Source organism: Ipomoea triloba, chromosome 14 (assembly GCF_003576645.1).
Source record: "Ipomoea triloba cultivar NCNSP0323 chromosome 14, ASM357664v1".
NCBI classification, from domain to species: domain Eukaryota; kingdom Viridiplantae; phylum Streptophyta; class Magnoliopsida; order Solanales; family Convolvulaceae; genus Ipomoea; species Ipomoea triloba.
The window spans coordinates 6,807,497-6,832,303 of NC_044929.1; the positions used below are offsets into that span (position 1 = coordinate 6,807,497).

General features: G+C 34.3%; 3 protein-coding genes across 3 annotated transcripts; 1 reads left to right on the forward strand and 2 right to left on the reverse strand.

The window, feature by feature from the left end:
• Nucleotides 1-1,947: 1,947 nt before the first annotated feature.
• On the reverse strand, nucleotides 1,948-6,796 carry LOC116004908 (5'-adenylylsulfate reductase-like 5). Its single transcript, XM_031245111.1, has 4 exons — nucleotides 6,327-6,796; nucleotides 4,521-4,702; nucleotides 3,142-3,266; nucleotides 1,948-2,727 (listed from the first exon to the last, which is right to left on the reverse strand). The coding sequence occupies exons 1-4, from the start codon at nucleotides 6,525-6,527 to the stop codon at nucleotides 2,291-2,293; spliced, it is 945 nt and encodes a 314-aa protein (XP_031100971.1). The 5' UTR covers nucleotides 6,528-6,796; the 3' UTR covers nucleotides 1,948-2,290.
• A 4,287-nt stretch (nucleotides 6,797-11,083) lies between these two features.
• LOC116003806 (elongation factor P) lies at nucleotides 11,084-14,836 on the forward strand. Its single transcript, XM_031243745.1, has 11 exons — nucleotides 11,084-11,413; nucleotides 11,795-11,825; nucleotides 11,931-11,944; nucleotides 12,135-12,185; nucleotides 12,279-12,348; nucleotides 12,715-12,787; nucleotides 12,924-12,991; nucleotides 13,876-13,999; nucleotides 14,088-14,127; nucleotides 14,302-14,369; nucleotides 14,479-14,836. Exons 1-11 carry the CDS (start codon nucleotides 11,165-11,167, stop codon nucleotides 14,483-14,485), a joined length of 795 nt encoding a protein of 264 aa, XP_031099605.1. The 5' UTR covers nucleotides 11,084-11,164; the 3' UTR covers nucleotides 14,486-14,836.
• A 1,120-nt stretch (nucleotides 14,837-15,956) lies between these two features.
• On the reverse strand, nucleotides 15,957-20,775 carry LOC116003563 (mitochondrial dicarboxylate/tricarboxylate transporter DTC-like). The gene is made up of 6 exons (XM_031243459.1): nucleotides 20,519-20,775; nucleotides 18,856-18,939; nucleotides 17,803-17,864; nucleotides 16,959-17,320; nucleotides 16,281-16,495; nucleotides 15,957-16,166 (listed from the first exon to the last, which is right to left on the reverse strand). The coding sequence occupies exons 1-6, from the start codon at nucleotides 20,636-20,638 to the stop codon at nucleotides 16,110-16,112; spliced, it is 900 nt and encodes a 299-aa protein (XP_031099319.1). The 5' UTR covers nucleotides 20,639-20,775; the 3' UTR covers nucleotides 15,957-16,109.
• Between the last annotated feature and the right edge of the window lie 4,032 nt (nucleotides 20,776-24,807).

Below are 24,807 nucleotides of genomic sequence, written 5' to 3' on the forward strand. Positions count from 1 at the left end.
ATTTTCAAAATTACTTCGTTTCTCCAATAAATACTCAGAGAACAAGGGCTTCAAATTTCAACACAGGTCACTAAAACAACGGCTATGGCCTAGGGCTTCCATCACCGGACATCGGCCACCAACTACGGCCTAGGGCTTCCACCATACCACCACAGGTCACTAGACCACCAAGATTATATGAAAGACAGACTAAAAGTGTAAAACGGAGAAGTGAGAGATGAGAGATCACTCAAAACTCCAAAACAAGTAACAAATATGATGAGAGACAAGGACTAGAGATTCTTGGTCTATGAGAAAAGAAACTTGAGATAGATATTAGGGAAGACGAGAACTGAGAACTGCAAAGTAGAGATAAACCAGAGAATCTAAGAATGAGAGAACTCAAAGAAGTAGAAGTTAGAGAACTGAGAACTGGAGGAGTCAAGGAGATGTCGGAGAACGAGAGAACACAGAGAAGAAAGAGAGGATGCGACAGTGCAAATTAGGGTCTCAAGACTTCATAAGGCTATATATATACATACACTACACGACGTCGTATAGTAGATGCGCACAAAACCCTAAGCCTAAATCGGATGTTCGGATGAGTCGGTGGAATTTTAACCCACCCACACTGAGGGGCTTTCATTACCTTTGACGATTCGGGTATTGTAATCGGATACGATTACCCACCCAGCTTTGCTCACGGGTTTGGGTTGGTCGGTTATCCATGTTTTTTTTTTTTTTTTTTTTTCTTCGAATCGAATTTTACTTACCCCTGACTCCATGGATAGTATTTCTATAATATTTGAAAAGGTTAAAATAAATTGTACGAAAAAAAATGTACACTGAAAGAAAATAAAACAAAGTTGTAAATGCAAAATGCAAGGAATATGATTTGGGCAATGGAATGATAGATGCCCCATGGCATGTGCACCTCATATGGTGGGATGATGGTGGCCACGTTAGGGTGGTTGTATTGCAACACTTTGTCCCATCCCCATCTAATAATTATCTTTCACTTTATTATTATTATTATTACTATTATTATTATTATTAAAAAAGAATTTGAATGAATAATTAGTTGAACAATAAAGTTCGTTTAACCTATTTGAATTATATAAAATTAATTTAATATTATAATATTGTCCCTCCTATTTCATCATGACATTATCTAATTTGTTTATACTTTTTAGCAACCAAATTAATGATTAACATTTTGTGATTTTTAGGTGACACTTAGGAGAGAGAAGAAGGAGAAAAAAAAAAAGGAAAAAAAATTGACAAACAAAAAAAAACATAAAACAAAAAACAAAGTAACGGTTTCTCTTCAGAGTTGGCGGCCACTCTGAAGCACCCCAGCAGACGTGTGGAAAACATCCCAAAAAAACCCCATCAACAAACGCCCCATCATCTCTCTTTCTTTCTTTCTTTCTTTCTTTTTTTGAAAAAAAAAAAACAAAAACTTGTTGGAGTAAAATCCCTCAAAAAATCTCATACCCCATCAACAAAAAAACAAACTTTTTTTTTTCTTTTTTGGTACTATTATATTGTTACATAACTTGTTCAATAGAATACTAGATAGTTGTTCAATACATATTATATAATCTAACGAATATAATGAAATTTTTACTTTCAAAAAAATTACCTGTATTTTTTCTGTCTGAATTTCTAGTATAAATTTTGCACCTGAAATATCTCCTCTTTTCGCACGTGTTCTCACCCTCGAAAGTCTCTAAGCATGTACCAAAAATATGAAGGGTAACCCCGCCAAATGACGAAAAATACAAACTTGTAAACACAAAATCACGAATTCAAATTTCAACTTTTTTAATTTGAACTTGTATGCAACATACATTGATTTACCTCTTTGTGATCCTTTACCAGTTAAGGTCACAAGACGAGATTTACTCAGTACACACCTTCGAAGATTTTCCTCGTCACCCAAAAAATAAAAAGAGCTACAGCATAGCAGTGAAACAACCAACATTCATTTCGATTAACAAGTTTGCTTGCAAGTCAGTTTTCCTTCACTTACCATAATAATATACACAGGAGGAAAGCATCTCTTCTGAAATTTACATTCACTGCTGTATACTTCCAGCTCCAAAGCACAACACTATAATTCTTTGCAGAAAGAAAACAAATGATTTAGCAGAGCCACAACAATAACTAGCAAGAAGAAAAAGGGCAAAAAAGGGGCAAAATCTACATGCTTTAGAAGCCGGTTTCAGTGATCTAAGTCCTGCCTGCAGTTTGGATTCTGATGTTTGGATGTGAACTGAACGCCCACCCCACCAGCTCGTACTCGTACTCACAAGTCCCCGGAAGGGGATAGTACTCTCGAAGAGGAAGCTTCTCCTAGGGAAACGGAAGTCAGAGATGAAGCCCAAACTCGAGCATTCCGTGCACCTCGGTGGAAGTTCCTTGCTTTGCACAGCTTTAGCTTGCTCAATACCCTCTTCAGATCAATCACGTGGAGAACATGCCCTAAAAGCTGCTTTGACTCTCCAAATACGCTCATGTTTAGATGAGGTACATATGCAGCCCACAAAGCCACAGCACGAGATACTATCCCCGGGAAGAAATACAATAAAGCCCTTAATAACACAAATGCTGCCGAAAGTACCAAGTATGGCTCCGTGCTGAACGTTTCCTTCAATGAGGTTCCATTCCATGGAATGAAAATTTCTTGGGTTTTCTCAACATAGCTGTTTTCACTCTCACTCATATCCATGATTGGATAAAGACCTGAAAATAGAGAGAATGTCAGGCCTCACAGACGTGCATGCGGTGACAAAAAAACTAACAAGTATTTTTTAATGATCTTCCTAATCCCAAAAGGCTCCCCTGCTATAATTAATATAAATCCTAGAGACCCAAAAAAAAAAAAACTAATACCACTGAGAAGATCTATCTCACCACCGAATGTAAGAAACAAGAAAAGCCAGAGGAAGATGCATACTTGTGTGTGGACATAAGATATAGTTAGAAGCCAAATTTTAAATAGAGCCAAATGCCAAGAATGACATCTGTCAGTAAAGAGACAGCAAGATCTAAAGATGGAGAGAGACTAGTCATTGATGTAATTGATGAATGAATAAATGATATCACAATGCCTCCAAACAATAAGCATCTGCATAGGAGAACCCGCAAAAGTCCCACCTGTAGTTTTCTTGTAGAACTTCACAAGAGAATGGAGATCTTTGTGGCCATTATATCGCAACATTTCTGTCTGATTCACAATTAAAATTGAAGGCAAGCTGTGAATACCATACCTCGAGAAAACACTGCACAGGAGATGGTACATGTACAAGTTAAAATCAAGAAAAATCTACAAAAATACGTGGACATCAGATAATACAGCCACAAGTTATATATTCTGCTTTGTTTAATACTCTTATAAATTGATCTGATTTATAATTCTATAGTCATTCTTGGCTAGTAAAACTTGTGCAACAAATGTCACGCTTAGCTTAAAAGGTTAAGTAAAGAACAGCTGCACCAAAGTTCAATCAAAATGCAGTCTCCCCAGTTTTAAACCATAATTAATACCCACTTTGTGCCCTAATTTCAGCAATTGACTACAAATTGGCAGGTCAATAGATGCATAAAATCATTTAAATATAAAAGTAATTCATCAAAGATAACATGCTAATAAAAAGTGAACTACACATGGTAGCATCCCACAAATTTCTTTTGTTTATTCGTGAATCTGCCTTTTTTATCCTTTACTTTTTCTTCTCTTTTTCTTTAGTCCCCAATTTTCCTCTTCTGGCCAGCCACTGCAACCATTCACAATCAGATATTAGGACAACATTGCCTATGAAAACATTTGCTAAAAAAATTCCCATATGTGAATTTTGCTTTTGAATATCACCTTGCATTTATTATTTGCCATTCATTTCGTTACTGGGCAAAGGAATATAGATTAGGAGATGGAGTTTTATGAGGATATATAGTTTATATTATAGTATATTTTGGTTAGGGCTTAAATGTTGGGACCTTCCTCAACATTGGAAAAAAAAAATTCCTAAACTCTAAAAAACTTCTAAAATGGCTTTAAAATCCCTAGCTGAGAGACCTAGATGGATTATATTGAGTTTGGGGACCCTAAAGCCATTTTCAAAGCTCCAAAATTTATGAAAATGTTTCCAAAGGAGGTCTCCCAAGTCCCAACATTTAAGTCAAACAACAAATTTTATCACGTGAGAGAGATTGATGATGGCTGAAAACCAGGGAGACAATGGAACTACAGAAGATGACATTTTGAGGAACATTAAGAGATGATTTTATGGTGAAAATATTTCCATACAGGGTAAAACCATAAAACCCTAAGTTGGTAATTATTACAGAGTATTTAATTAGTCTGGTTGCTTAAACTGCACAAACTTGTAGAGACAACTGATAAATCAAAATGTAGACATGTGCAGTAACAAATATCCACCACACACAAAAGAGAGAGATGACTACAAGTTAAGTATTACAGGGCATGTACAGAACATCCACCAAATTTCAAGTAACTAAAATAAATATATATATACCTTGGCCTTGTTGCAGATTGCTCAACCATTACATGCTTGATCTGTGGGAACATGGAGCTAAGAGTGGTAAACACTTGTCTAGCACGGCTGGAGAAAGGACACCATGCCGCATAGAATAAAACAGCAGTAAGCCCATCCTTTTGACTGGAGTCCAGAACTTTGTCAAGCGACTCTCCATCCATCTTCAATGAGAATATAATAACAATTGCATTAGTAAACAAAGTAGAGAACAAATAAAAATACATAAGATAAACAACCTTAATGATATTAAAAATTTCCTCCACTATACAAGTCTGTTAGATATGCCAGAGGAAATGAATTAATGAGAAGATGCACATTCAACTCACATGTAAAGTTCCATTGACAAAAGAAAAACAAATTATATCCAAACAATTATTAAAGAAGGATGGCAATCATATGATTGGCTCTGCATCATCTTTATTATTGCTTTGAGGATCTTATCCATTTTCAATTTTTTCTCAATTAAAAGATTTCTTTTTTTTTTTTTCTGAAGTAAAACAAAGAGAAATCCGAATTTTTTTTATAAGAAATTAAAAAAGAAAATCCCATTCTAGACCTTTGTCAAGCCAGAGTATTTAAAAAATAAGTGCTTATGAAATATAGTAATTTTGATGGGGTATAAGAGCTAAATCCATGCGCATGACTAGCTTAATAAATCAAAGAAACATTTGAAGAAAAGGAATTTTTGAGCAAAGAGTTGCAGAAGAATGTATTTATTAACATTAAAACAAAAAACAAAAGGTAACACGGGAACACTAAAGCAACAAAGAACTATATTAACTGTGTACCCGAAGGGCTACAGAATAGGTATAAATAAATAGAGCTAAACTATTTCTCCTCTACAATCAAATTGTGCACCAAACAAGGATTTCCCACGCCTTATACCTACTTAATCACAGAGAAATTTCTTGTTTAGTCTCCAAATGACCTCTATAACAATCAAATTTTGCACATTCCCGTATTATAAAAAATGCATTCAGCATCATGCAATCAGTTAACTTTTAACTTTCTTTTCAACTTTTTCTTACCCTGTGGCACTGCCCTTTTTTGTTCCATAAAGAAAGCTAATAAAAATTTTGTCAAAACTAATAAGCAGTGTTGCAAAAATCCTGCCTAGGCGCCGGCTGGCCGCCTAGCGTATCACCATAATCAGTGGTCTAGGCGGCCGGCCGGGCAACCGCCTAGGCCTCCTAGGCGCCGACTAAGAGCCTAGTCGGCTGATTAGCTATTGTTCTTTTTTTAAAATGGGCTATTTCACTCAAAACAATATCGTTTTGAGTGAAATAACCCTAAATTGTTCAAATTTTAAATTTTTTTAAGTTAATATTTAATATTTTAGTATTAAATATTAAAGTATTAAATAGTTTATAATTATTAATCTTAAAATTTTCAAACAAATTTTTAAAAAATAAAAAATACAGGGGCGTGATTTTTTCAACCATGCTAATAAGTAACAAAGCAACAAGATCCAATTTTTCAAAGATGTAACTCAATAAATATGCACCATAGACTAAAAAAATCATATTTTTCGGGCAAACGTTTGCTCAAGAGAAGCCATCTTCTTTCTATATCAAGATAATCATCAATAATACCCTAAAACCCTAATTTTACCCCCAAAAAAACCATAAAATGCAAAAGGATCCCGACTTCCAAAAAACGATCCAGATCAAGAACTTCAACAAACGCTGTTTAACATCGTAAAAATGATACTTAACGTTTAAATTTACAGCAGAATGACAAGAAATGAATACGAAAAGAATAAATAAATAAATAAAACCCTCATACCTCAATGGGAAAGGAAGGCTTGGAGATCGGAAGGGAGCACTGAAATTTCAGATCGTACAGAAACGAAGGAGACTGACGGCGCCGGCACGTCGATTCGGAAGCATACGGATTGGAATACGAAGATACGTAGCTAAAAGTAGAAAATTCATACACCAATACAACAACAACCACGAGTACGTATCTCATCGGCAACACCTCCATAAACAACAAAATTTATCCCCGAAAGCTCTATCTTTTTTTTCCTTGGCAAAATCCAAAAATAAAATCAAAATCCCAAACTCTCAAAACTCTATAATTTATTTCAATATATTTTATTTATACAACTAGAAATAGGTAATCGACCCGAAACGATGGTTTCTCTTCCTCTTTCCTACCGAACAACCTTTCCGAAAATGCTCTCTCTCTCTTCTCTCTCTCTTTTCTTAGCCACTTTTGTCGTCGTACGATTTCGATTTGATATTTGTTGATTTTGTGCTTTTTTCTATTACAGTGTACACGCGCTAGACGGACGGAGGTGAGAGATCACGAGTGGCCGACTCCCGATTTAACTTAGCTTGTGTTTGTCAAAAGCTTATTAAAATTTGTGAAATTTTCAGGTGCTTTGATTTATTGTACAATATATCATGTTACAGGTTCCATTTTTTATGCATCAAATATAATGACATTTTTAGGGTCATTTTAGAAACATGGACATATGAAAAATGATTTATTGTTTAAAAAATATTCTCATTTTTAATTTGATATGCAATTTTGAACTATTGTCTACAATGCATTATAGACCATAGTTCATTGTGCAATTTGTATTTTTTAGGATGTGGGCCGACTCGGGCTAAAAAAATTTATTGATCTACTTAGCCTAGCTTCACTCAACTCGACAAATTATACCATAAACCAGGATCCAGTGCATCCTAAATCAAAATGATATTCAGATTATGTGTCTGCAATTAACATATTATGTGCTTGTAAATAAATTGAAAGCGCATAATATGTTAACTAAGACATATAATATGTAGTTAACATATTATGTGTCTGTAGTTAACATATTATGTGTTTGTAATTAACAAATTATGTATTTTAGTTTATTTACTAATGCATAATTTATTAACCGGAAACACATAATATGTTAATTCCAAGCACATAAGTTTTCTTACCAAGATCCACAATGCAATGTAGATCCTGGTACATGGTATATTGGTATAACGCTTGCACTCTAGTCATATTTAATCTAACACGGATAAATGTAATAACATTGAACAAAGAACTTAATTTATTTTTTTGGTTGTGAACTAACCAAGATATTTATTGTTTGTTAAGTCTAATCAAATCAATATTTTAACAATACTAGCCCAGCCTAGTTCAAATAATACCCATACGGAAGATAGTATAATCTACCAATTTGTCACCACTCAAAGCGAGAGGAGAAATAATTAATTGTGAGATAAGAATTCAGAAAATATTTTTTAAGTAAAAATGTTGAAACACATTTTAAATGCAACCATTTTCTTACTCCTTTTGATTTTAGGTTCCAATTGAATGTTGATGTTGTTAGGTTTGAACTTTTTTGTAGATCCAATGATAGTAAGTCCTATCAACACTTAATATTTACAACTTACAAAGATTGTATGATCATGTCTTGGTGTTGAAATTATGGTCTGGTTGGTTATTTTAGGAAAAAGAATAATAAAACAATAAATGGGGACATAAAGTGGTTGAAAGTTGGAACATACCTATAGACCTATAGTGGGTGAGGCATAAATATTTATAAAAAAAAATTATGATGTGTCAATTGTCGAATGGAATATAGGATTATCTATTTTAAATTCCTTTTAATTGCATTATAATACGAATAATTGTGTTTTATAATTTTTTTTATCAGACAAGGAGGGGGAAACTCCGGAGAAAACTAAGCTAATTCGTTTCCCGAACTCTGCGACAGCAGACGACACGCGCAAGATCATGGAAGAAGACCTCCTCGCTCTCTGGGGCAAGTACTTAGGGTCGTCCACTCATTCTGCTGACATGTACCCAAATTAGATAATTGTGTTTTATAATTGAGGAGAAAATTGTTATTCTTTATAAATAATTTTGATAAATTATAAAATGTTGAAGGGTATAGCTTCTCGTGCGTTGGTGCGGTTACGCATCTTAACCATTAAAATGACGCACATTAAGTACACAAACTACACACATTAAGCACACAAACAAAGCACATTTAAGAATATAAATCATGTACCTAAGGTTTTTAAATGGTGCATCTTAAGAACACAAATTACGCACCTAAAATTTTAAAATGGCGCACCTTAAGCATACAAATCACGCACATTAAGAACAAAAACAACGCACTTTAAGAAAGAAAACCACACACCTAAAGCTTTAGGTTGACGCACCTTAAGTTTCAACACTAACGTACCTTAAATACAAAAACCACATACTTTAAGAAGGAAAACCACGCACTTTAATAAGGAAAACTAAGCACTTAAGCAACCGCACCTGAGAAGGCCAACTGCACGGGAACCCATTTATATATATAGGGACGAGTTCTGGTGCGGATATGTTCCCAGATAAAAAATGGTGTTAGATCTGAGACATTGATCAAATCTAGATCAACAACTCAAATCGATGATTTTTTTATTTTTTTATTTTTAGAAAAAGTGTGTCCTCAACTGCATCCATCTTCTTCGTGTTTACTCCAAATATAACAACTCCAATATCTGTTATTATATTGCTATCATATTATTATTATTATTTTGAATTAGATAATTGAAAACATCAAAACCTAGATCGGATCATTGTGAACTTGGGAACCAAAACTGAAAAACATTTGTACTGTTGAGTGAAAAAAAACTGTAAAAATAGCGTACCTTAATAAGGAAAACAACACACCTTAAGAAGGAAAACAAAGCACCTTAAGAAGGAAAACAAAGCACCTTAAGGAAGAAAATCAAACACCTAAAACTTTAGACGGACGCACCTTAAGAAGGAAAACAACGCACATTGAGAAGGAAAACAACACACCTTAAGAAGGAAAACCTCGCACCTAAAGTTTTAGGCCTATGCACCTTAAGTTTTAACAATTGACGCACCTTAAACACACAAATCGCACACCTTAAGAAAGAAACACACACACTTTAAGAAGGAAAACCAAGCACCTAAACCTTTAGGCCGACACACTTAAGTTTCAACACTGATCCACCTTAAGCACACAACACAAAAACTACGCACCTTAAGAAGGAAAATCACGCACCTTAAATTTGACCTAGATGCAAAAAGATCAAATTGCCATCGCATTTTTTAATCATTGTTAATCCTGGATGTTGATTTAGGCAAGATCAATGACTCTCATCTCACCACACCTCCGCACCTGGGCACACCATTCGCGTTTGAACATAATTACACACACACACACACACACACATATATATATATATGGGATGGTTCACGTGCCATAAGTCTCTCAAGTGAAAGATAAGGTGAGATCTGAGACGTTGAATTCAAAAATACGCCAACTAATATAACTTTGCAAATGAGTTCAAAAACACACTCACGACTAATGACACCACATAATTTGATATAGAAAAGTACAAACCACTATCTTTGACACCCAAACTTTTTTTGCCACTATCTCGTGAATGACATAATGGAGCTTTCAACCCACAATGACAATAGATTGTTGGCTCATAGTGGAGATTTGGGTTTGAAGAAGTTGATGAAAACGACAACGCACTTCGATAGGAAGAAGACATTTTTGGTTCAACGATTGAGCGACTCCACAATTCGGAGAAGAAGAGCAGAAGAACAAATTTGAAAATCAAAAGAGTGAAGAACGATTAGGTTTATTTGAGAGAAGTAGAGATGAAATTTCGAGAAGTTATGTTTTGAGCATAAGGTTACGAGAATGAAGAAAGAAGAGAGATAAAGTTTATTTTAGAGATTCTAAGATTTTATTTCGTAAAACATATACTGACTATATATTTTTAAATAAACAATGCCACTTATGATAGAATGTGTAGAACTAATCCACATGGGCGACATGCAAGCTATGACCGGTTGAGTTGGGAAGAATTACACTTAATTGGAGTATCAAACTGGTTTAGGGGAATTAATTGGACATTTTTTTTGGGAAAATTGCATTTTTCATTCCTAAATTATAGGGTAATTGCAGAATTCGTCCCATGTTATGATAATACTCACTTTTCGTCCCTAAATTATTATTGGTGTTGCAATTTTCGTCCCTAAGTTATTCAAATTGCAAATTCGTCCCTAAGTTATCATTACGTTGCAGTTTTTGTCCCTAACTTAAGTTTGCAAACTTTGGTAAATTTTCGTTTTAAAAATTTTTTAATCGAACTTTTTCAGTAAACTTCGTTAAAAAAATTGACATTGAACCGGAAAAGTTCGATTAAAAATTTTTTAAGTGAAAATTTACCAAAGTTTGCACACTATGTTATGGACGAAAAGTGCAACTCAATGATAACTTCGGAAGGAAATTTGCAATTTGAATAACTCAGGGACGAAAAATGCAACGCCAATGAGAACTCAGGGACGAAAAGTGAGTATTATCATAGCTTAGGGACGAATTCTGCAATTATCATATAACTTAGGGACCAAAAATGTAATTTTCCCTTTTTTTTTTTTAACATAGGAGACTAATTGCACTATCCAATTTACTTATGGGCCAAATTGACAAATTTTTCCATTTATTATTATTTTTTTAATTTTAAAATATGTATGCAAATGTACAAAAACTATATACCAGCCGACGCCGCCGAGATCTCTTGAAAGCTGAAATCCCGTTTCGCCGCTGCCTCTGTATGCTTTCATAGCCGTGCCGAGAAAAAATGCGACTTCTTACCAGCCGACTCCGCCAAGCTCTCTACTCCTCCTCCTCCGCCGCCGCCGCCGCTTCTTACCTTCCAACATCATTCGCTCCTCGCGGTGGTATCTCCAGAGCTCTAACCACTTGTATTCATTCCTCGCCATCTCTTCACTCCCTTAATAATTCCGAATCTCTTCTTAAACCCCACCGCTTCCTCGCATTTCCGTGGTCCGCCACACAACTCCGCGGCGTCAAATTGCGCGGTGCTGATGTAAGTTCCACTTCCGCTGTTTAATAGACGTAGATGTTGTGTTAGTGGTGGCTTTGGAAAACACTGATTGTCATTTGTTGATATTGCGATCAATTTATTGATTTACAGTCCTTAGATGGGAAAGTTAAAGTTTCAACCGCTTTAAGTGGAGGTTCGGTTTGTTAATCACTTAATCTAATGAGTAATGAAGATATATCTTTGAATCCATTGAATTACTCCGTATAAGATTCTGGATATGTTTTGGTGTTGTGATGTTTGGTGCAAAAGAGCAACAGAGTGATGTTGAAACTATGTTGTATGCTTTTATGTTCTTTCGTATTTGCTTAATTGAATGAGAAAAGATATTTCCAAGTTTAATGATTTTATTCTGCTTTGGTGTAGGTGAAGCCGGGGAATGTGATCGAGAGAAAAGGTTAGGTATTTTTTGAGAAACTAATATATTTTGGACACCAATTATGCACAAGACTAACATGTTGCTTAAATGTGGTTGCAAAATCAAACTTTTTTTGTACTTAAGGAAAGATTTATCAGGTAAAAAGTTGCTTTAAAATTGTGTTTTTTTTCCTAATATAAAATTTTGTTGTTGTTTTATAAGTTTGAACCCCGAACTTAAGGCCCCTCACCACTCCTACCCTAGAGATTGGTGGAGGGTGTAAACTTAAGTTTGCTGTTGTTTTATGCTTGAAGTGCAAATCTCTTACGAAAATGGAAAATTACATAGGTGGTGAAGACACAACATACTACACAAGGAAGAGGAGGAGCTATTATACAGGTAATTTCGTGATCTTTATGTGCTTCAAAAAGCTCAGTTTCAGTCTATAATTACTAATATGAACCAACATTTTGTCTCCATGAGATATCCTAGGTAGAGCTCCGGGATGTTGATAGTGGAAACAAAGTGAATGAAAGATTTCGTACAGATGAGGCAGTTGAGAGTATGTCTCTTAGCTTCTGACATCTTGATCTTTGTCCTATTTTCCTACACTGGATAATTATTTTTAATACTCAACTACATTCAACTAAGTTCATTACCAATCTAATTGAGATCAACTACAGGAGTTCCATTTCTTCATGCCTTATTGATTTATGAAGTGACTATGCATATTTCAGAGGATATTCACGTGCTTTTTTGATATACTAAAATATTTGGCATCTTAAAATTTGGCTCATTCTATAAGGAGCTCGTAAGTGCTCTTGAGCATGTTAATAAAGGCAAACTCTAGCTCACTTGCAGTGACCTATTTCCCAAACATTTTTCTGACGCCATTCCATCTTGATATTAACAGTCTTTACATGTACAGGGGTATTTGCTGAAGAAAAACCTTTTACATACCTTTATACTGATGATGAAACTGGAAATATTGTTCTAATGGAGTGAGTGTTCTTGGTTATTTAATGATTTTTAACGTGATTTTCTTTTTTTCCTTATCTACTGTGATTAGGTCAGTCCGACAGTGTACAATTGAACCAGTTTCTATATATAATTTTCACTTTATCATCTTGACTCTAGGCCTAATACATATGCACAGCTGGATGTACCAAAGCATCTGTTCGGTGATTCTTATGTCTTCCTTCAAGGTATTGAAATTAGGTTAAAGATTGTTTATTTGGGGCACTATTCATTTTAAAATTCGTCCATATAACATTTTCTTACTTAAATCTGATGAGCAAAGATTCATCAAGAACATCTCATTATGTGATTTTGAGAAAGAAAGCAGCTTAGCAGAGAAAAGAGTCATATAAATATAAATTGCATATCTGTTATATAAAAGAGTATCTTGTTTAGAATAGACACTGCAAATCTCAGAGAACAAGTGGTCCTCAAGAAATCTACCTACAGGTGAGAAACTGAGATCTAACTACCCAAAGCCTGCCAATTTCTATTAATGTAAAAAATCAGATACCCTCAAAAGATATCTACTACTGGATTGCCCAGAGATGCCAAAAGAAAACTTTCTCATGGAGGAGGTCAATTGCTACAGTTTTTCACAATGATTCTATCATTATCTTTCAATCAAATTGAAGAAGTCACAGCAAAACTTGCCCACTAGCTGTCTGCGAAATCAAGTCGAGTCTTAGTTTGGTTTTTTGTCTTTCCTTAAGTGAGTTTTGTTTAGGTGGGATAAATGGATGGTTGAATTTGAGATAGGACAAATTCTGCCCTCATTTTTTCATCGTTGGGGGACAGGTGACCAAAATGGAATTCCTTCTATAGTTGAGTGGCGAAGAGAGAAATTAATTATATGTTCCACAGTACTATGGAATTTCATTGTCTTGGAGATTGGTTGTGATTAATGTTTTTCTTGGTTTTCACTTTTCAATAGCATCTATGATATTGTAGGTTGAGTTTCATGTACTGTAGTTATAATATAATCCCATCATTACATGATACAATCTGAGTTATTGTATATCGGTTATGGATGAAATTAATCCTCACATTTCCATAAACCTGTGGTAAACAGATGATATGAGAGTCTGTGTGCAGTTGTATGATGAAAGGCCAATGTCAGCATCAATTCCTACACGAGTAACATGTACTGTTGCCGAAACTCCAATTCAAGTGAAGGGTGCTTCAGTTACTCCACAGTATGTTACTACTTTGTTTCCCGTTCTCCATAACTGAAACTGATAAGAAAACTAACCCTTTCAAATTATTTCACTTTCCTCCCCCCAGATACAAGAAGGCTGTTTTGGACAACGGTGTCACTGTCCAGGTTAGTTTTAGTAAAGAATATTTTCTTTCTGATTGACCTTATTTTTAACGTTAGGCATGTGGAAGCCACTCCAGACAACAGTTTCTTTCATTGCTACTTGGCAGCTATTGAATATTTACACATCAAGTTTTAAACCATAGCCTTATTTCTACTTTGGCATATGTTCTTTTCTAGGTACCTGGGCACATCTTACCCGGGGACAAGATAATTATCAATACTACTGACAACTCTTACATGAGCAAGTAAGTGCGCGTGTGCTCTCTATATTTTCTTTGCAAACTGTGATAAGATATGCTAATAGTCAAACCACTCACTGAAACATAATAACACCAGTTGCTATTCATTATTCAGGGCTTAGAGATCAGAGTGGTTTAACGTGATTCATAATCAATCAACTGCACTGCACTCTCATTGTTGGCAAACATTCTTTGTTGACATTGCCGCTCGATAGATGTAACAAGCATTCTAATAATTCAACTGCATTTTTAATCATGTTATCTTTAGTTTTACATGGTGAATTTTTGTTGGATATTAAATAGTAAGATAAGAAACAGTGGTTTGGAGAGTGTTTTCATTTTTTTAATGGCAGATTTGTAGACATTGATTGAGTTCTCGAGTGTTGAAAGGAAGAAACTAAAATAGCTGGTGAAGGGGCTTATTTTTACATGTTTCTCTAATGATTAAATAATAGAGTGAAAACACAGCCACATCCCTTTTCTCTTCTCCTCCGCTGCTGCCGCTACATCCCATCACCATTACTCTTCATCTCCATGACATGTCACCTCTTCCGATTTTGATAGGGGCGGTGACTTGTCGCCGGCTGCCATGGTTGCCAAAGATTTTTTATTTTTAACATTTTGTCATGTTATTTTTTTTTAATTTTTTATTTACGGATTAGGTTATCGATAAAATATATTTAATTACTCTATTTTCAAGTGTATAATTTTTTAATATATAAAAAATTTAAGAGCCCAATTATTCTTTTTTTTTGAAAAACTCTATTACACTGCAGTATCTGTTCATAACTACTTTCTCAACATATTGAAGCACAAGAATCAGTATTGCCTCCACTGAGGCTCGAACCCATCACCTTCCGTATAAAGGGAATGGTTTGATGCCACTGTACCACAAGGTCCTTGGCCCCAATTATTATTTCACTCGTAATTAAAGAGCTTATTTTTTTTTCAAATAAAATCATGCATAATATTCAATTTAATTTAGAAATTGATTAATTATTTGATTTCTATTTTTTTAAACTAACCACACACTAAAATATAATTCTTTAAGTTATTCTTTCAATGAACCAAATAATAAAATAGAATTTCAATTCTATTATATATCATCATCTATAGAATATAAAAACATAATAAATTTCAATCAAAGTTTTATCTCTAATTTATGTCTGTTTTTAGTGCTAATCATTTTGTACATTGTGTTTTTAAAGTTGTACTATACAATTTTTTAGACAAAAATACCCTTACCATTATAATTTCCCTTATCTTTTCTATTAACTTTTTTTTTAAAATATTTTTTTAATGATAATAATATTTGTACACATTATATATTGGATTAATATAATAAATATTTTTTTCATATAAATTTTAATTAGTAAGAATTTGTTAGTTATTTTATATAATATTGAGTATATAAAAGACTAGTGATTGTTATAAGTGCCAAGGATTTATTAAGTAACCTGACTACATCCGTAGTGAAAGTACAAGAATTACTTTGGTTAATGATTCTCTTTGGAAATTTTAAAGAAATAAATCACCCCAAAAAAAAAAAAACCCGAATCCCTGCCCTAAAATATCTAGAATCAGTCAAGAAAATAACCAAAAAGTTGATGAATGAAAATCTGTAATCAATGGTTTTGGTATAATGTTACGAAATTACAAAAGCATTGCAAGAAGTGCATTACGTTAGATAAATAAAAAAGCTTTATCTCAATGTTGATCTTTAATTAATTTGTTTCTCCCCCTCTTTCACCATCCTGCATTCTTCTCAATCTTCTGGATTTGGTTGAGGAATATCCATGTCAACTGCACAACAACAATATGATCCAGCAGGCGTTTAGACAAGGAAAGGACATGATTTTGGCGTCGAACATATATACATATCAGAGGATGATGGATTGGAGATTTGGAGTGACTTACCATGACATGAGGCGCAATTCTAACGCAATATACTGGAAATCCAGTGTAGAATTTGAAAGGCCCTCCCGCCTTGAGTGTCTTCATAGCGCAATCCATAGAACCAGTGTAGGGATATTTCCCTTCTGCATCAGGTTGCATCTTCTGTATTTGTGTTTTCACGTAATCGAATGGTAAACTGCAAGCAGAAGCAAAGAATCCGGAGACGCTGCTGGCCCCTAGACACGAAAAAACAGTGTATTTAACTAAAACGAGAGAGGAGTATTCGACAGTTTGATGCTTTAAGGGGAGCAAAAGTTAATTGGAAGTCATAACAAGAGGAGTATTTGACAGTTTTGATGCTTTAAGGGGAGCAAAAGTTAATTCGAAGTCATAACGAGAGGAGTATTTGGAGAGGAGTATTTGACAGTTTTGATGCTTCAAGGGGAGCAAAAGTTAATTGGAAGTCATAATTGAGAGGAGTATTTGACAGTTTGATGCTTTAAGGGGAGCAAAAGTTAATTGGAAGTCATGCAGAATCCATCTGGTGGAGTTTATGATGATTCTTTACAAGGTAGTATCTGTTTTATATAGGTTCGATCCTGTGACCACTCATTTAGAATGGTAACAGAAGTGCCATCACACTACATAGTAATTGGCTGACAGATGACAGTTAACGAGACTAAAGGAAAATAGTCTTACCTAACACAGTGGCGGCTTCTCCCATACCGAGATTATCCTTGAAGAACTCCACGCTTTGATCATAAGAAGCAAGCATTCCCATGTTTAGCGCCATTGCCCTCACCACAGTCGGGCCAGCCCCCTTCCAAAGGGCTAGAACCCCTTCGTCAGCAGCAATGCGGTAAAGTGCATGGAAGGCATTCGTGTAGTTACGCCGTTGGGCAGCAGGCAATGTCGCATCCGCCTGCATACGGATCAGTGCTAAATCGGCTGGATTGCCAACACATGCTCCAATTGCTCCCGCTGTCAGTCCACACAACGCCTTCTGATACAAAGGCAAGGGCTTCCCCTCGTTCGCTTCAACAGCCTTGTTCGTTAAAATTCTATGACCACAAAGTTAGCAAATAAGCATATAGAGATCAATATCACTTATTCAGCAGCTAGCCTTCCTTGTTAAAAGTTCGGTTTGGCAAAGGCAGCAAGTAGGCATAAAGATGAATATCGTTTAATCCAAAAAATCTAGATGGTCTTCTGTTGTTTAAAGACACGCCATAAACCGAAAGAGAGTACAGAGTAACATATACTCAAGACTACAATGCAAAGGTGAAAATCAAGAATAACTTCCGACATGAGGCAGAAAATGAACACTCAAAGCAAGAATAACTTGAAATTTCCAAATTTACGTGAGAAAATAAAAACAAAAAATAAAAAGAGTATCTTTCAACCATCCAATGTGACACAGAATGCACAAGTCAAAGATGAGGTTGAACAGATTTCACAAGACATAAGCTCTTAGTTCAATGGTTGGACTTCATTATTACGATATTTGATCATGGCTCTATGAAAAACTCAAAGTATAATTCACCTGAATGATCCAAGTCGTGCAGTGGTATAAGTAGCTTGTCTAAGCAACCCTGCAGACAACCCCTGCTCAAGATGCATGATAATATAATCAACATTAAAAAGAGGCAATAAATAAATATGATCACAATTTCCAGTTCATGCATTATGTTATTAAATAAGTTACTTTAATTGCAGAAATTAAAAATTGCAGCTAATAAGAATAAAACTAGTCTAAAAGTTAGATGACTGGAGGGAGTGTCATGGAACCCTCGTCGGCAATTCAACTCCAAAAGATTGTGCAACAACATATACACCAAGCCACGCAAGCATATGATGAATACTACTGTTTGACACTGCCCAGATGGTATTGGAATAACCAATTTAGTACTGTTTGACACTGCTTAGATGGTATTGGAATAATGAATTCAGTATTGTTAGGATCAAGCGCTTACCACTATGTCAAAAACTATTGCTCAATTCAGTACTGTTTGACACTGCCCAGATGGTATTGGAAAAACCAATTCAGTATTGTTAGGATCAAGCACTTACCACTACACCAAAAACTATAGCTCTAGAACTCGAACTACCTAGCTCTTATACCACTTCTTAGGATCAAGCACTTACGCGAAAAGCTATTAGCTCATAACGAAGGCTCAACTTTATTTTCTTATACCGCCACACATTTTCGAGAGCCAGGGTGCTGGACTTGGGCCTTTATCGGCCTTTGCCCAACAATCCCCCTAGCCACATGGTGCTGGACTTGGCCCTTATTGGCCTCCGCCAAACAAGTATTTCAGTTCCTTGGTCTTGCTAAGTAAATACAAAAACCAGAATGTAGTATGAAGTTGCCAAACTCCCAAGCTTCTTGTTCAAGCTGGGGAATTCATGGCCCTCTATCTAAATCTAATATTCAAAATGATGGACTAACCCAACCTGGGACAATTAAAGCAGATGGATAGAATGCCTATCATCATCACATTTGTGTGACTTAGAATTAGATTACCTAATGGAGTATTACAGATTTTCAATTACTAAACTAATTCAAAGAATCAAATGCTGTAGAGTGTAGACAAACCTTGTATAAGGCACCAAACCCCTCATTTTTAATCATGTTCTTGGTCACCTCGCCAGCTGATCCCTGACCCAATTGTATTCTTACCTGCCATCAATGTAAGAAAAAAATTCAGACCCATCAAAGTTATGTCTTTGACAATTATTACCACCACATCAAATGCAGATTCACTAACAAGCTGTTTGGTTGGATGTAGTTGCAATTCACTTACAACATAATTCTTTGGCATCCGAAATTACCGTGCTTGGTTGGAAGGAATTGCAATTCTCTCCTTTTATTAAATTGCAATTCAATGGGTGTGGGAAATGAAAAAGGATGCAATGACACTGCTACCATTGGTTATTATTATTATTACACAAAGGACATTTTAGTTTTTATACCACTTCTTCCCAATCCATTCCCAATAATTCTATCCTCTCTACCAAACAATGTAATTTGATTTCTTACTTTATTCCTACCAAATTACAATTCTTTTCTCTCCTAATTCTTTCCTCCCAACCAAATGCCTTCTAAAAGATGAAAATGATTCCATGATAAGCCTTATTATTATTATTTTATTTTCTTTTATATATTAAGTTTCACAGCTTAAGTCACACTAATTCTAAGACTCAAGAACCATTGTCCAAGAATTGCCAGAGATAAATTGTGAATCGTTCAATCAACCTCCCAATCAGTCTTGTCGGTGACTGAGCACACAAGAAGGCTATGTTTGGCAAATCTAGAAAGGTAGCTGAAAGTTGAAAAGCTATAGATTCGAAGCTGAAATATGAAGAGCTATTAAGCTAGGTTGTTATGTTTAAAAATGTTTGGTAAAATTAGCTTTTTGATAAGTTGATAAATGTAAAAAGACTAAAAAGAACATCTTCATACAATTTAAATAGTTTTAAATTTAAATAAGTTTATTTATATATTAAAATATAAAATAATGAAATCAATATATTTTAATAAAATATATAGTAAGAACATATATTTGAAAATATATAAAGTAAAACAAAATGTTTATAATTCATAAAATTAGTTCATACAACAATTAATGTTCAAATATAAATGTCAAATTGAAATTACAACCAAACATATTGAAGAGAAAAGGGGCAAAAGTGTTTTAATTGAGAAGGGGGAAAGATGCCATTTATTTAAAATAATGAGGATAAAAATGAAAAAAAATTAAAAAACTACTACCTTATTTTTGAAAAGCTACCTAAAATAACTTTTCAAAATAAACTAAGCTACTAGCTTATTTTGTGAACAGTATAAAATCGAACTTATAACTTATTAGTAACTTAAAATAAGCTATAGGCTCTAAATAATCTTTGCCAAACAGAACCGAAATCTATCACTACACTTTGCCAACTCAGGGAGCCCAAGTAGTAGCTTCCAATGTAGTAAAAGGCAGGCTAAGCTAATAGCCTGATACTAGCCACACAATCTCAAAAGCATTCAAATTTTAGACACTAGTGATAAACATTTTGGGAAAACAAAGATCCCAAACCTGAATATATACCTAAAAGACCCAAAAAATCAAATGGGAAGGAAAACACACACACACACAAAAGAAAATCCAGTTGCTCCAAGACCCCAACCAACCCACCACTCAAACGCATCTCATAATTAATAATTAAAAAAAAAGGAGGGAAAATGAAAGTGTAGAAAGACAGAAGCAGTTTACCTTGACCATGTCAATGGGCTGGACGGCGCAAGTGGCTAGCATACCAGAGCAACCGCCATTAACGAAAGGCTTGACAGCGGACCAAACGCCGGCGGCGGGCTTGGGCTTCTCCTGTGCCATTTTCTTGAGTTCGCGGGTGAAGATGGAAGTAAAAAATGAGCGGGGAATGGTGGGGTTAGCGAAGAGCAGCGAATATAGGGAGAGAGAGAGAGAGAGAGCCACAAAGCTGAAAGCAGTAATGTTTGAGAGGAGCCACAAAAGCAGCATGGAATCAGTGCTTGCTGCCACAAAATGAAGCACTAACTTGGCCCTTTGGTTTTCGTATATTTACGGTCACTACCACAAATTTTATTTGGCCCAATTATCAATTTAGCCCTCTTATTTTGTCAAACCTGTCAATTAGATTCCTATGTTTTAATTTGCTCCTTTTTTTTTGTTTTGTTTTGTTTTGTTTTGTTTTTTTAAAATAAATTTTAACAAATAGACCTAATTTAAACGGAACCATAGAAAGTGACACATTATTGTGTGGATCATGGTTCACATAGCTGTGTGGACCTTGAATGCAATATACATTTTTAATATACTAAAAGTATATTATTTGTGTACTGAATGTACATTATTTGATTATATATATAAAATTATGTATTTTCAAATAATGTACTTTATGTATACAAATAATGTATTTTTAGTATATTAATAATGTAGCCAAAGACCTTATGGTTTAGTGGCACCTAGTATCCCGGTTTACACTCTCACAAGAGTCAGTAGTACTAAAAACAAAAGAGTATATTTTATACTTCACATAAATGTGTGGACCATGGTCCATGTAATAATGATTGCTAGAAAGTCTATTGGGCCGGTTAGGAAACTTGAAAAATGATTTTTTTTAAAATACTCATTTTTTAAAAAATATTTTATTTTTTTTTGATGTTTGATTGAATGTCAAATTATCTCCTTTTTTTTTTCTTTTTTTTTTTTTACTCGAACCCACTCCCATCATCCATGTGGGAATGTAAATCGAGACATCGAGTGCCACTAGACCACAAGGTCTTTGGCAATATGATTGTACATTTATTTGTGTTGGTTGTGCAAACCCGTTGTGTGAGTTGTGTAACCCGTTGTTGTGAGTTGTGTAACTCTTTGTTGTGAGTTGTGAAACCCGATGTTGTGAATTGTGTAACATATTTTGATTTCATTTGTTCGTTTATAGTTATGGTTTTCAGGGGACACTGCGTTCAATCACTACTTTGAATTTGGTTGTTACTAGCGGTTTATCATAGGTTTGAGTTTTGGAGATGGCAAATCACAAATGGCAAGTTACACATGGTTTCCTTATGTGAGTTGGTTATTGGGCACATCATTTACTGAATGCCCTTATTGAAGGGTTTAGATGTGCACGCGCTCCTCAATTAATGTGAAACATCCGTCTTTTTCCTTTGAAATCTGACCATTGGTCATTTAAAATCTTTTGTCTTGATCAGTTCACATTTCTCACATGGAACTTGGTTTTCATAGGAGCCACCCCCCCCCACCCCACCCCACCCCTCACCCACATTAATTGTGCACAATCTCCTCAATTAATGTGAAACATCTGTATTTTTCCTTTGAAATCTGACCATTGGTCATTTAAAACTTTTGTCTTGATCAGTTCACAGTTCTCACATGGAGCTTGATTTTCATAGGAGCTAGTCCCCTTCCCCCCCCCCCCCCACCCCCCACCCCCCACACATGTGTGTGTGTGTGTGAGGAGAATATAACATGACTTAATATGTCATTATTTTTGTCAAAGAAAAAAGAGTCAAATAACTTGGTGTATTTAGTAAGATAATATAATTGAACTCTTTAACTAAAAAAAAATCTATCAAAACTCTTAAAATTGAAAAAAAGTGTAATTGACCCATTTATTTTTGCTTTACCTAACTAACAAGAATATATATATATATATATATATATATATATATATATATATTAAAAACAAAGCCTACACTCTTGCTATAAATCAAAACAAAAAGAAAGCTCCGAATGCAAAATTTCAAACCCTATGTTAAAACCTAATAAAACTCCAATCTCTATTATTTTCTTACATTCATTTTTACAAGGTATTCTATGAATATTGGTCAAATAAATTATTCATACATTGCTATTTTAAAAATATAGCAGTCTTTCCAACCAAGCCTATAGATTTCCTATAAATCCTTATGATGCGGTAAAGCAATCATAAGATATTAGAGGAAACCATGAGTGGAGATTTCCCTACAGAAAGTCAGGTAAGGGGAGATCTTCACGCTTGGTTCAAAAGGCGAGGATACCCTAACCCTATTATGATTATGCCTTTGCAATAATGTTACTTGATTTAACTCTATTTGTGACATTTTCTGTATGTGGGAGTCTCTATGGCTTTTTAAGACCATCATCAAATCTCATGGATCAACCTTAGATAGTGGAAATTATCAAGCTAGAGTACGGTAGGGGTAGAGGGAATTTCTGATGGATCTATTAAATGTGTAGAGATCGAAAAGAACACCAATGACGAAAGCATGTACTCTACTAGCTTGACACTAACACTAAAAGAGACGAAAGTTAGGGGAGCGAATGTGATTGTTCAAAGTTTTATTTTGAAGAGAAAGATAGACATTAGGGTTTTGAGTTTTGGGTTAGGGTAGTTCAAGACTTTCTTTTTAATTTGCTTTGGTTTCTAGTAAGATTGTATAGCGTTTTGAGTTTTACTGATTTTATTTATTCATTTTATTCTTTTAATTCTAAGAGCAAAATATTAAAAATTAAAAATTCAAATAGGCAAGATGGAAAAATACAAGTAAAAGTCATGTAAGCTCTTATTAGATAACAATCGACTAAATTAGCCAATTGTACTTATTTCCCCAATTTCAAAAACTTTGATGCAACTTTTTTTTTTTTTTTGGTTATTTAAATTGAGAATCTATTTTACTATTTTACTAAGTAGAGTAAAATTTATTAGTTTCATTGATTAGTCAATTTGGATCATATATCGAGACTGATCATGCTTATTATAGGTAGGACCTCAATAATGGTAAAGTAGTTTAGGGCGCGTTTGGTTCGTACATGGGAATCGGAATCGGAATGGGTATCAAATACTTGGTAAGGGTAATGGGTTTTGGTGAAAGTATTTAGCATGTTTGGTAGTTGGGTGGAATGAGAATGATTATTAATAGTTGGGGAAGAAATAAGGAATTGAAATGAAACCCTTATTTAATAAGGGTATGGGTTTTCTCATTAATGAGATATTCCAAACCCATAGTAGCATTCTCAAAACCTATCAACCAAACACTAGCAATCACTTTCATACCCATTCCCTATAAATGTCTAAATTTAACTAATTAATGGTCAGTTTAGAAAATTGAAAAATATTTTCTTGAAAAATATTTTCTAAATAATTTTTAGAAAAATGACTCGTTTTCTAAAATATATTTTTAATTTTTTTAATACCGTTTGATTGAAAGTTAGAAAATTATTATTATTTTTGTTTGAATTGGAATTATAAAATTGTCTTTTTCTATTTGATTTGTTTATTTTTTTTAAATAAACAGAAATTGTCTATTGTGAAATTATTTCTTACAAAATACTAATATTTTAATAATGATATTAATAATTATAATACAATAAAGTTTCATTTTCTAACATAATCAATGTACTCTAGCTCATGCTTAGCTCCAACTTATATTATGATTTTATTTATATTGAACAATGAACCTTCAATAAAAATGAAAATCACTCCTTAATTAATTGTAATATACTTAACAATGATCCTTCAATACACAAAAAATAAACTTTAAAAAAATAAACACTTAATATATTAAAAATTAACATTCAATATACTAATAATAAACCTTATATGCCAAGCACCTTGTGCTCAGATGGCAGAGTAGTGGCTCTCTCATATGGAAGGTTATGAGCGAGCCTGTTTGAACAAATACTACAGTCTAATAGAGTTAGCTTTTTACGTATTTTGCCCGCATGAACAGCTCAACTGGTCACAATGATAAAGTTTTGGAGAAGAGACCAGAGATTAAGTTTCACCCGCAATTGTCGGAGCAACCTTTGATTTATTTACATCCTCCAGAAAATCCCTTGCGGGAAAAGAATATAATAGTATAATACATTTTTAAATTTACGAAGAGTACCAATTAGTCCAACAAGATGAATGAAAAGTACTAACAATAAATTAAGTGACAACTCTGTTAACTCAAATGGGTTTCCAATCAATTTTAATGTCACGTTAAAATATTTAAACACGTTATATGTCATTAGAA

Bases quoted from the DNA above. Each gene is read 5' to 3' on its own strand.
- LOC116004908 (XM_031245111.1), bottom strand. From the start codon at position 6,527: ATGGAGGTGTTGCCGATGAGATACGTACTCGTGGTTGTTGTTGTATTG. The intron at 4,703-6,326 runs GTATGAGGGTTT...TTCTCATTGAAG, and splicing joins AGCCTTCCTTTCCCATTGAG to ATGGATGGAGAGTCGCTTGA. The intron at 2,728-3,141 runs GTGGGACTTTTG...CTCTATTTTCAG, and splicing joins GTTCTACAAGAAAACTACAG to GTCTTTATCCAATCATGGAT.
- LOC116003806 (XM_031243745.1), top strand. From the start codon at position 11,165: ATGCGACTTCTTACCAGCCGACTCCGCCAAGCTCTCTACTCCTCCTCC. The intron at 12,788-12,923 runs GTGAGTGTTCTT...TCTTGACTCTAG, and splicing joins GGAAATATTGTTCTAATGGA to GCCTAATACATATGCACAGC. The intron at 14,128-14,301 runs GTTAGTTTTAGT...GTTCTTTTCTAG, and splicing joins ACAACGGTGTCACTGTCCAG to GTACCTGGGCACATCTTACC.
- LOC116003563 (XM_031243459.1), bottom strand. From the start codon at position 20,638: ATGGCACAGGAGAAGCCCAAGCCCGCCGCCGGCGTTTGGTCCGCTGTC. The intron at 16,496-16,958 runs GTAAGACTATTT...TTTCGTGTCTAG, and splicing joins AGAAGCCGCCACTGTGTTAG to GGGCCAGCAGCGTCTCCGGA. The intron at 16,167-16,280 runs GTAAGTCACTCC...GTTGTTGTGCAG, and splicing joins GAATTGCGCCTCATGTCATG to TTGACATGGATATTCCTCAA.